At 41.8% G+C, this 12,105-nt stretch overlaps 1 protein-coding gene across 1 annotated transcript in view; it reads left to right on the top strand.

Annotated features, from left to right (window-relative positions):
* Window positions 1-2,030: 2,030 nt before the first annotated feature.
* Window positions 2,031-12,105, top strand: part of adamts6 (ADAM metallopeptidase with thrombospondin type 1 motif, 6) — a 91,662-nt gene continuing 81,587 nt past the window's right edge. The window contains exons 1-3 of the mRNA XM_012869588.3: window positions 2,031-2,624; window positions 5,478-5,879; window positions 5,993-6,357. Coding sequence (XP_012725042.2) covers window positions 5,786-5,879; window positions 5,993-6,357 — 459 coding nt within the window. The 5' untranslated portion in view covers window positions 2,031-2,624; window positions 5,478-5,785. The remainder of the gene's footprint in view (window positions 2,625-5,477; window positions 5,880-5,992; window positions 6,358-12,105) is intronic.

Raw genomic sequence — 12,105 nt, 5'->3', positions numbered from 1 at the left:
ATATAGCATTTTTTGGGGGGGGGGCGCGTCTACCACATGACCGATTGAAAGTACGTAGTGTGTAAGAGTTATCAAAATTTAATGATGACAAGATGCCAGTCCCAATGAAAAGAAAAAGAAAAAAAAAGATGAAATGCATGCTGAGAAATTAATTCAGATAGATCTCTCATATGAGAGTACTCTTCAAGTAACTGCAGTGTTGGGAAAAAAATATTTCCCCCCTTGCAGACCTCTTCTGTTTTCACATTTCTGTCAAACTTAAATGTTTTAGATTCAAACAAACTTAAAGATGGGACAAAGATAAAAAAAACTTTCCAATGAGGATTTCATTTATTAAGGGAATAAAGGCTATCCAAACCAACTTGGCCCCGTGATAAAACTAAATTAGTAAAATCTAGTATTTAGTGATTCACTTCCTGTTTTTCCACCAACTTTACTAGCTACACCCATGGAGGATAAGTGCCTGACCTGCTGAATTCAGAGATCACTGAAATAGAACCTGTCTGACAAGAGCCAGATTTAAACCTCTCCAAAAGCAGCACATCATTGTATGTATGAGTCTGTATGTGTATGTTCACCTGTGCCTCGCTTCCACCTCCAAAATGGACAAATAATAACAGCGATGGAAACAATATTTACTCCTGCATCCTTCGCACTCTCCTCATTAAACTATTGGATTATTGTCTCAGTTTGTCTCGTGCACAGTGTGTTTATACGTGTTGTCTATACTGCAGACTGTGTTTAATTGTTGTTATTGTGTTACTGTATAAGCCAGCACGCCATGAGCGTTGTACAATCCAAGATTCCTTGCATGTGTACACATACCTGGCAAATAAAGCTGATTCTGATTCTGACCATGGCCCCAATCAAAAGAACTTGGAGAACAGATGAGAAACAAAATAATCAACACCGATCTGGTCTGGAAAGCGTTACAAAGAGATTTCTAAGATGTGGCGACTGAATCACAACGAGAACCGATATTCACAGATTAAGAAAATGGTGAACAGTGATGAGTGTTCTAAAGTCACTGAAACTATTCCCAGAGTAGATTGACAACTCACCCAGGAGTCTACAAAAGAATAGCCAGCATCATGGCACAGCAGATCTCTCAAAGTTCACATAAAAAAAGCAAAACACACAATGGCTCATCTCACATTTTGCCCAAATATCTTGATGATACTCAGGAAATATAATGAGGCTTGGTGAAATAGAAGTAGATTTTGTGTGGATTTCTTTTTGGAAAGTGTGCATCTCATTACATCTGGAAAAAAACTGGGTTAAACGTGGTGGTGGTAGTATTATGATCTGGTGCTGCTTTAAGACCTAAATGAATTCTTGAAACTGATGGAGGAATGAACTCTGTTCTCTAACAGAAAATCAAGGAGAGTGTCCTGCCATGACTTAATGACCTTCAACTTTAGCACCCTTTTATTGTGTGTCAGCAAAATGAACAAAACCATACCAGCTCATCCATCCCTGAACCAAGCATAGAAAAGCATAAGTAAAGTTTTAAAGCGGTTTAATTAAAGTATAGGCTTAAGTCTAAATGAGAGAATGTGGCATGACCTTTAAGATGCCTTTCTTGCTTCAAAACCTTCCAAAACATATCTGTTAAAAAGAGTGGGCCAAACATCATCCATTGTGATGCAAAAGACAGGTTGCTAGTTATTTCAGACACTTGATGGCAGTTTTTTTTTTTTTTTTTTTTTTACAACCAATCAACTACTTATCGGGTTCCATTAAAACCTCATAGGGCCAGCTTGATTTGGATAGATTTTCCCCCTAAATAAATGAACTTTTCATCTTGGTTTTCAATTTACGGATGTTACCTTTGTATATATACAAATATATATATACAAATATATATATATATATATATATATATATATATATATATATATATATATATATATATATATATATATAGTTGCGCAGCTGATGTAGCATCTCAAGTTAAGGATCTGAATCTTCTGCAGCTTCAAAGAGCTCAGGCGTTTTTTTTCTCCCCAGGCCAGTACTGATAGACATGCGCACAGCTGATGGAAGAGAGGCACATCTGCACTGACGTCACCCGCCCCCCCTCTTCAGCCAATTTGAAGCCGTCCTGGATATGCCAGGTCCTCTGCGCTGCGCAGTGAGGAGAAGCAGCTCCCAGCCAACTTTTTGCTGCCGTTTGATGCACTTTTCTCCCCTCCCTCCCCTATCCAACCTTTCAGAGCTGCGCTGAGCCACAAGCATGAACACAAAGTCCAGATTATAAAGGAGAGCAGATAGACTTTAAATGGACCCTTCTGCTATTCATTCCTCTGAATAAGCTGAATAAGGGCTTTTTAAAAGTTTTTCTTTTTTTTGGGTTTCTTTCTCTTGAGAGTGTCTGGACTACTTGCTGCTCTGGTGTCCGGGCTGAGGGGGGAGAACTCATTGCAGATTCAGAGGATGGCACAGTTCAAAAAGGAGATGAGAAGAGCATAGTGGAGGAGGTTTGTGTGCGGAACTTTAAAGGCTGCAGAGGACGTCTGTGCAGAGCCTCACTTTGCACACTTGGACCGGAGCTGACAATGAAGATGAGCGCGGTAAAGCTCTGCCAACGCTCCTCCTCACCTCTCGGTGTCTGCTGAGAACAGGTCGGTATCCCTGTGCCCTGTTTGTCGGTGCGTGCAGTTAAATCCTCTCAGGTTGGGTTTGCACAGCAGCATTTATAGCCTAAGGTTATTTCGGGTGATGCGAGTTGAAGAAGAGAGCTCCTTGGAGCCGGTTGCAGGAAAAAAAAAAGAAAAAAAGAAAAGCGCACTTTAAAAGGCGACGTTTACGCAGCGTTTTACGTTTACAGTGCGAAGTTCCGCAGGTATGCGTAAGAGAACTTTGAAGATCTCCACGTTGCATGCGATAATAATAGTAATGATAATAATAACTATAATAATAGCAATAAAAAGAACCAAAACAAACCAAACCATGCTGTGTACTCTGATCTGCAGGGGCTCCCGGAGGGTTGCGTTTGAGGAACCGGTGTATAATGCATGCGGGCCGACCGCCAGCTGTCTGGGTCAGAGCGGCCAAGTAGGTTGCGCTGTCTGTCTGGACCGCTGGAGCTCCGCAGCTGGGTTGAAATACACGCAAAGCCCGCCCTGCCCGCGATGTTTTTGGAGACGCTTTCCCCGCACTCTCTGTCCGTCCTGTCATTTGGACGTGTTGCCGCGTAAAGATAAAAAAAAAAAAAAGACAAAACCGCGACGTGGAGACGTTTGACGGTCCAGACCTTTAGATCCACGCGTGCCTTTCAACGCGTCATTAAAACTGTCACCAACGTGGGCTTATTAAGACACAGAAAGTGAAGTGCGCAATCCGAGGGACGCGTTTGAGTTCTGCCTCCATTCATTCAGCCGCAGCTGGAGTGTTTTAACTAAATACGGAGTGAAAGTTTCTGTTGACCCAGCCTGCTGCTGCTCTTATATGAATGCGGACACAAATAAGAACAATGATACATGAACTTCACAGGTTTTCAATGAAACTTGTGGTCTGCATCTGTGTTCAGCCCCCCTATGTCGATACTTTTGGCGTTGACTAAATATCTTGCCCATTCCTTTTTGGTAAAAACAAAAAGACCCAGGCTCAGTCACTTTGGATAGAAACCTTCTCTGAATATCAGCTTAAACCCATTCCACTAACTCTTGTTTATGGTTACTGTTCTGTTTGTCCTTTCCTTGGGGGGGACCAGCACCCCCGCACTATGCTGTTTCCACCACCATGCTTCACAATGGGTGCTTTCAGTTGGACTTGCAGCACAGGTTACTCTGACACATTTTGCAGTTAGGCCATAGACGTTACATTTTGCTCTCATCTGACCCGAGCACCTTATTCCAGCCAACAAATAGGACTTCTTGAATCGTCCTTTTAACAATAGCTTTTTTCTTGCCACCCAAGGCCAGATCTGTGGAGTGCATGGCCAATAATCATCTGATTCCTTAGCCTGACCCGAGGATTGTTGCCGCTCGTCCAGAGTTCCCATCTTTGTCAGAGTAATGCTTTCCTTTCCAGACCTGCCAGTTTAGACGGACCATGACTTGGTAGGCTGCCGTTTTTGCCACAGTCTTTCCCCTTTCAGATGATAAACTGAACAGTTTATTGCCTGAGATATTGTTTAATGGCCTAACTTCTGCATTAGATCTCTCCCCGACTGACTGACCCGTCTGCTGTGTCCCTCGTTCTTCTTGAGGCTGGCTGTTCACAAAGGTTCTCTAAGAAACGTCTGAGGCTATAGACTGAATATGGCACTTTCAGTCTATAGCCACACCACTCAGACCTTTCAAAGCACTCGAAAGGTCTGAGTGGTCCCCTACCTACCACACTCACAGATGCAGATCTGTAGGCATCTTGGGGTTCAGGGTCTTGGCCAAAGACTCTTCAGCGCCGGGAACTAAACTTACAACTTCAGATTGCTTGCTCGTCCTAATTATCGCAGTCACTTTACAGAACAGACCTTTTACAAAAGCGCTTTAGTAATACTGATCAAATGTGCACCAAAGTCAACTCCTTTGACCGACTAGATGCCTTTTGACAGTGCTTGGTTGAGATGATTTCTTTAGGGTGTCAGCGTTAAGCGGGCTGAATATAAATGCAGGCCACACTTTCTTTGATTTGGATTAATTGATTTACTGAACAGGCATGCAAGTAACCACAAAACACACACACTGAAGGAAATACCAGCTTGCCCGGTCAAGATTGTGGGTAGATGTGTTAAAAAAAAAAACCTGTATCCTTTTCCACCAACTTCACTGTTAAAAAAAAAACTCTGAACCAGCTGATTTTCAAAAATTTCTTTAGATTTGCTAAACCCATAATCCGTTTAGAATCGTGCAGTCTAGGTTTAATCTGATTGCCCACCGCCCTTTTTTCGCGCTCGTCTCTAAAGTTGTCCCGACGGGAAAAAAACAAAAGGCATCACAAACGCTGCATTTTATGTTTTCACCACTAGAATCAAATCTTCATACATCTCAGCCTATGTTTGAAGGAAACACCCCTTTAGAGTGGAATTATGCAGCGCAGGAACTGAGCGGTCTAATGGTTTTAGACTTTAAGATAAAGACGATCAAAGATTTGCCATTCATGGAATAACAAACAAACAAACAGGGAAATAACCAATGAGTAGGTAACATCTGGCATTGTGTGCAGCTGTACAGTCTTACATTGCTTACAGAGTGGGCAACGCAGGTGGGTGATCGGCCTCTGTTGCAAATTAGCAACAGTGAACTCTGAACTCAGTTTGTTCACAGCTGACAAAGCTTTGACCTGTTCTCGTTTTTTTCAAGCCGTCCCTCACCCCACCTCACCCCCAGACGGGCGCCCTGAGCGAAAAGCCATATCGGCCATATCGAAAGAATTAAAACATTTTTTTAGCACGACAATATATTCTCCATATCACCGCTCAACTTCTTTAAGGTTTAAACAAAAAAAACAAAACAGTTTAATGTCCTTCACAGGAGTGCAGATGGATCCGTCAGGACAGGTTTCCAAGACAGAGCTCCTGATTTGAACTTCTACCCGAGACCGATGGAGGACGGAGTTTCGATGCACGCTGCTGATATGCATCCAGAGGCCTGTGAGATGTGGACAGGCTCGCCTTCGGGGGAAATCTGAGACCCGGATGAGCCACAGAACATTCGGCGGGAGGCGTTTCAGCGAAGAAGAGAAACCATGGACCTGTTACGGCGTGGCCTCAGACTGACTTTGTGCCTTTAACCCAACCGTAGCCCCCTCTACCTGCACCCCATGTCACAGCCTTCCCTGAATGATGGAAATATTGTGGAAGACGCTGACTTGGACACTAAGCCTGGTGGTGATGGCTGCTTCCGAATTTCAAAGACTTTCGCAAAGCTCTCAAGGTATGACTGGGGCAGGTGGTCAAAAAAAAAAAAAAAAAAGGCTTAACGCCTCCATTAAAAACAGCTGATTAATCTTTTCTCTCATCTTCTCTGCTCCTGTGTTCCTGTGAAAGAGGAGTCCGTGTCTTACCTGCAGCACTACCAGCTGACCGTCCCGCTGCGGGTGGATGAGGACGGGAACTTCCTGAGCTACACTGTGAAGCACCAGCGGCCGGGCCGGCGGAGGCGTGCGCTGGGGGACCCCGCCGCGGACCCCCCGGAGTCCCGCGTCTTCTACAGACTGTCGGCGTACGGGAAGCACTTTCACCTAAACCTGGCACTCAACCCCGACCTGGTGTCAAAACATTTCACCGTGGAGTACTGGGGCAAAGAGGGCCCCGAGTGGCGTCATGACACGGTGGACGACTGTCACTACGTGGGATTCCTGCAAAACCAGCGCAACACCACCAGAGTGGCACTCAGTAACTGCAAAGGACTGGTGAGTACAAAGCACCGTCTGAGAGGCCGGCTTGTTCTGTTGGAGGCACGAGACGACTCGCACCGCTTACCTCAAACAAACCCTCATGTGCGCGTCAGATAACTCACACATGCGGATCTGCTGCTCAGCCGGAGGATCCGACTGGTTGTCTTGGCTCCCTTCCACCTGGCTCGCTGAATCTGCCGGCAGCTCAGAGTGAGGTCATGCACATGCAGGAGAATCAAATCGTTTCTGTGATCTGGGAAGGCGACACCTCAGCAGCTGAGATCACATTCCTCCGCCTGTCATGCTAAACGCACGCGGCGGCTCGGCCAGAAAGTGTTTTGGTTTACCCTGCCTCGCAAAAAGTCTTCCCCCCCCCCCCCCGCTCAAACATTTCGTCGACCGCAAACATAAGTGTGTTTTATTAGGGTTTAATGTGCTTAGACCAACTCCAGGCAGTGCATAATCCTGAAGTTGAAGGAAAAGATAAGCAAGTCTTCTGGGGGGGGGGGGGGGTTCTCTACCAGATTTGCACAGCTAGTGGCTGAAAGTTTTTTTTCCCTCCCCATTTTCTTCTTTTCAAAATCGCTCAAGCTTAGTCGGACAGGGCAGTTAGCATCTGTGAACGTTGCTTTTCAAGTCTTGCAACAGATTCTCCTCTGGCTTCAGCCCTGGGCTTTGCCGTGCAAATAAAAACACCCTGCCTCTAAGAGGTCTGTTTCCAGCATTACCTTTTGTTTTGCTCCGTCCGTCTCCTCCTCATCTCTGGTCGGTCCCAGCTGAAGAAAATCGCCCCAAAAGCCAAATACTGTCACCATAAGGAGGATGTGTTAAGGGGGGGGGGGGGTAGTTTTTCTCTTAGCTTAGCATTTTGCATGTAGGCTGAAGACTTTGTCTTATCCAACCTGGGCATTTTCTTCCCCATTTGTTTAGTCTCCTAAATGGCTTGTCGGGATAATCTTTAAATTAGACAGCTCAGGACTTCCTTTAAAATAAAGCTTTTTTTATGGCAGCTTTGAAAAGCAACTAGTAGTTGCATCACTAGATTCTCCTGTCTGAGCTAAGAATCTCAGCAGCTCCTCCAGAGATACCACTCTTCTCCCTATAATGCGGTTGTTGTCCAGCCTTTCAGTTGCAGACATGGTGTCGCACGGTGCTCCACAGGGTGTTTATATCTTGAAACCTCTAACCCTGTTCTGAACTTCTCCTGAACTAGTTCACTAATGTTTCCTAATACACCCCGGATACCTTCACACAACCTGTAAGAAAAATCTGAGTACATTACGCTATTTACCGTTTAATAAGTTATTGCTCACCTCTGAAGGCAGTTGGTTGCACCGGATTTTACTTTGAGTTAACAACGCAAAAGGTGCAGAAAACAAACGCACCCAATCACTGGTCCGACCTGGTTGCTTAACTTCCTCAGTCAGAAGGGTCAGCAAGGGAAAGTGCGCACCTTCCTTTCTGGTAAAATCATCACCATCATGGAAGAAGCTTAATGAAGTTTGCTATGATACAGCGTCTATTTTGAGAAGTTAAACCTTTTATGTTTCATTGATGACAACATGTTTTAAGCAGTCGCATATTATAGCACCTGTTGAGGAAATTGGATAACCCTGGTGCGTTATTGTGTAGTTTGCATGGAATCTTCAGAGGATGCTGTTGATTTTAATTTGGTGATCACATTGTCTGCTGTTTAAGTGCCATGAAGCCCGACATGATTCATACGACAGGCGGATTTACAGTAATCTTTTAATTGTACCAACATGTTTTGTGGCCCAACCAGAGTCTGAGAAAGCTAAAGATTAGGGTGATGGCAAGGAGGCTTTTCTACCCCTAAGAGTTGGGCCCATCAGCAAAGATAAATTATTGAAAAGGAAACATGCAAATAGCTGCACGGCAATTGTAAGAAGCGTATGATTGCTTTAATGCCAGTTAAGATCTTTCCAGTGATTAATGAGAAGGGTATAAATAATTTTTGATGTGCTTTTTAAAAAAAAAAAAAATTTACTTAACTAGGAAATACCCATTGAGATCTAAAATCTCATTTAGAAAGGTGACCTGAAAAACCCCAGCACAAATTAAATTACACGTAGAAATTTACAAGTTATAAATACCCCCCATCCAATAAAAACAAAACAAAACAGATAATTATAAATGAAAATAGATCAATTATTTATTTTGAAATGGAAACTCCTTTGTTATCTTCTGAGAGATGTCTGTCTCATTTCTTTTAAGAAACCAACTTCTTGGTTGAATGAAAATAATTTTACATCCATATCTGCCTCTCGTATGAATCACTTTGGGCGTAACTAGATTTTTGGATGGCAATTTTGTGTTTTTTTTTTTTACTTGGAAGTCAGTATAAATGGCCACTAGTTCACTCAGCAAGATTTCCTCAGCTATGACAATAAAGTATTCTATTCTATTCTATTCTATTCTATTCTATTCTATTCTATTCTATTCTATTCTATTCTATGCAACACTTTTCTATTCGGATTTTTTTTGTAAACCATGTATATTTTTTTTCTTTCTAGTCTACAATAATGCAATACTTTGTGTTTCTCTATTACATAAAATCCCAATAAAAATGAATTTAAGTTTGTGGTTGTGATGTTGAATAAAAGTGAAAACGTTCAAGCGGTATTAATAGTTATGCTAGGCTCTTTAAAACAAACCTTAGAAGCACTAATAAAGTGCCTAATTATCCTGTCTGGGCTTTTAGTCATCCAGAGACTCTGCGACTGTCCAGCGTCTCCCTGCTAATCAAGGAGTTGGACCAGGTTTTAATAGCTGCTATCCCTCCGTGCTTCGAGTAACTCTAAAGAAGGAAGAAAGGGCCCAGCTTCTTATTGGCAACCAGAGTCATGTGGAGCAAACATGTGGCCAAATGTGTTGGCAAGACCTGCGCTGAGTATCATAAATTGAATTAGTGTTTGCTCTTTTTTTCCCCTCCAGCACCAAAAATGGACAAAAACTGTGTCTGTACTTTAATGTAATCAGCTGTCTGGACGGTATGAGATGCTGACATCACAGACTAGTAAAACCTTTGCATCGAACGTGTTCCTACATGGGAGTGTTATGTGTTGAATTGCTGTTATTGTGGTTTTTACACAGCCAAGGCAGTGTTTTCTATAAACCCAAACTGAAGGGGCTTCTCGCAGTGTGTGCTCCACACAAGCTGTTGAAAAAGAAGGGGGATCTTTTTTTAGAGTTTGTCTTTGGCCCCTTTTAAAGTGAAAAAAAACGTTTACTGATACATGTATGCGTATAATACGACTAGGATTTCTATAAAGCATTCTGTCTTTTGAAGACTAAATATATCAGGGCAAATCAGAACTAAAATGGCTAATAATGAGATGTTAGGACCCTAAATCAGTAAATCTTATATTTTTCTAACATTCTAAACCTAGCAGCTTAGCTTTCTTCTCCTTGATGAATGCCTTTATGTTGCTAACGCCGATAAATACTTGTTACTGCGTTCAGACATGAGTTATTTTTATTCACTGCAAAATGACTTTATATAATAAAAAGTTAGAAAATAACAAAGACGCTGTTGCCCACTGCATATGCAATTTCTGTGCTCAAATATGGCGTGATTTGTTCTTTGCATTAGCTAAGGTTGGCTGGGTAACTGAGTTCGCTACCACGACTCAGCACTTTTCTTGCCTCTTGTCGTGCAGAAGCATATTCCTGTAATATTTCCACAAGAGGCTGAGTTTTAAACTGATCCTTTTTTAACTTCCTGTTGTAATTAGCTGTGCTGCAGAAATAGCCCCTCTTCCATTGCAGGGACTTTTAGCCATGACCTGGGATTTTGAAAGCCCTCCACACATTTAAACACAATTTTACCACTGAGTAAATACATTCTCTCATGAAACCTCCCATGAGCCTGTTCTAAAAACAGCACAACCCGCCAGTGAGCTGCATCTAAAACTTTAATTTACTCTCCGTTCCTCTTCCTGTTTATTCTGACTTGCATTTATATAGATTTATAAACAATAATATATATAACAAAGTATGAAAAATCTGTTTATTTTACATAAAGTTAAGGTGAACTTTTACACTTGGAGTTTAAAGGTCAGTACTGGTAGCCTTTCATAAGACACACCAATGAAGTAGCTCTCAGTCTCAAAACCACTGCTCTATAACAATAAATAATAAATGTCTCCGCTATCATTCTGGCATGAAGAAAAAAAAATTCCCCGTAATTTTAACTTACCTAAATCAGAAACAGTTTAGTCTGATTTCATGTCAAACAGTGAGAAAAAAAGGTTAATTGTCCCATTGAGGGTGTAAATATCCGGCTTCAACCATATTCCTTTCCTTTCCCCAGACTTAAGAGTATGCTATCCCTATCAACAGCCATTGTCATATTTATGTTTTATGTCTTGGAGCGATGATGAAAGCTCTAGATTTATTTTCAAACAAATATAAGGAGGTGGAAGGAGGCAGACTTAAAGTCAAAGCTTGCTTTTACATTGCAAGGATTCTATCAGGTATAAAACAGCACATTATTAATACACTGGCACCTCACAATTTGTAAGCATTAGTTGTACCATTTGTTTGACATACAGTTTGTACAGTTTAGAAATGTAGGTAAAGTTTTTAATGATGACATTATGAGGAGGAAGAGGGTTTATAGTGATTATAGCATGGTAATTTGTATGTTTGTTTCCACCAGGGCTTTTTGATTCTCATTTTATAACATTATTCATAACATCATGAATAATGATGTTATGAATAACATCACAAGTATCTCCCCGCCAGAAACCTTGTGATATTTTAGGTCTTCACAGCAATCCCCAACCAATAAACACAGACAGCCATCATTTTAAGGGCAAATTTGGTCCTGGCGGCTACTATTTGCTAACATATAAGCTCTATCTCCTGCTTTATCATGTTGAAAAACCACTAAACAAATTCACATTATGCTGAAGATAAAACCAGACCTTTTTAAGCAAAGGCTCATGGTACCGGTAGTTTTCACATGCTACTTTTCTAAATTAGCTTAGCTCTTAGTTGTGCTGCAGTGCTAATGCTAGCTTGTTCATACACAGAAACTACAAGTAGAAATTTGGTTTCAGCTGTTTAATAAATTCGTTATTGACAGCTATAGTGGTGCTACAGCTACCATAAATTTTGTTAGCAAAGAGGCCTATGAAAAATGCTGCCACTGTTTGGCTACGCTAGCCTTCAGCCATGAAAACTAGCAGGTTAATAAGACGTGGTATTGGTAAACAGGGGATCCTAAAGGAAAAGAAAAGCTAGCACTCCTGCTCTCTTGCCGATTGTCTTTATTAATGAAGCTCCATCCAAATGTGCACCATGTTCTAAATATAATACAATCGAACACAATTATTTTTGCACCTCGAGCTTCCTTTTTCACGTTACAACCATAAACATATTATTTGAGATTTTATGAAAGATCAACACAAAGCTGTGTCTAATCGTGAACAGGAAACAATGGTGTTTGGTGCATCGTATACAAAATTCTTTGCATGTAAAATCTGAAAGTGTGCCATACAAACGTATTCATCCCTCTTTACTCTGATGATTATTAAAATCGAGAAAACTCGGCTTTTTACAAATCACCTAATTAGTAAATAGCGTGTACCTGTGTGCATTTTGAAAATAGAGCTGTTCTGCACAGGTCAGACAGCTATTATTCGTGGTCTCCACAAACATGGCCCAAATGGAGGAGTTGCATAACATAATAGAGTGATCATAGCAAATGCCATTTGCCGCAAGCCATATAGGGGACAC

This window comes from Fundulus heteroclitus, chromosome 8 (assembly GCF_011125445.2).
Source record: "Fundulus heteroclitus isolate FHET01 chromosome 8, MU-UCD_Fhet_4.1, whole genome shotgun sequence".
Taxonomy (NCBI): domain Eukaryota; kingdom Metazoa; phylum Chordata; class Actinopteri; order Cyprinodontiformes; family Fundulidae; genus Fundulus; species Fundulus heteroclitus.
Note: the sequence above shows the minus strand (reverse complement) of the source record. Positions and strands in the feature narration are given on the sequence as shown.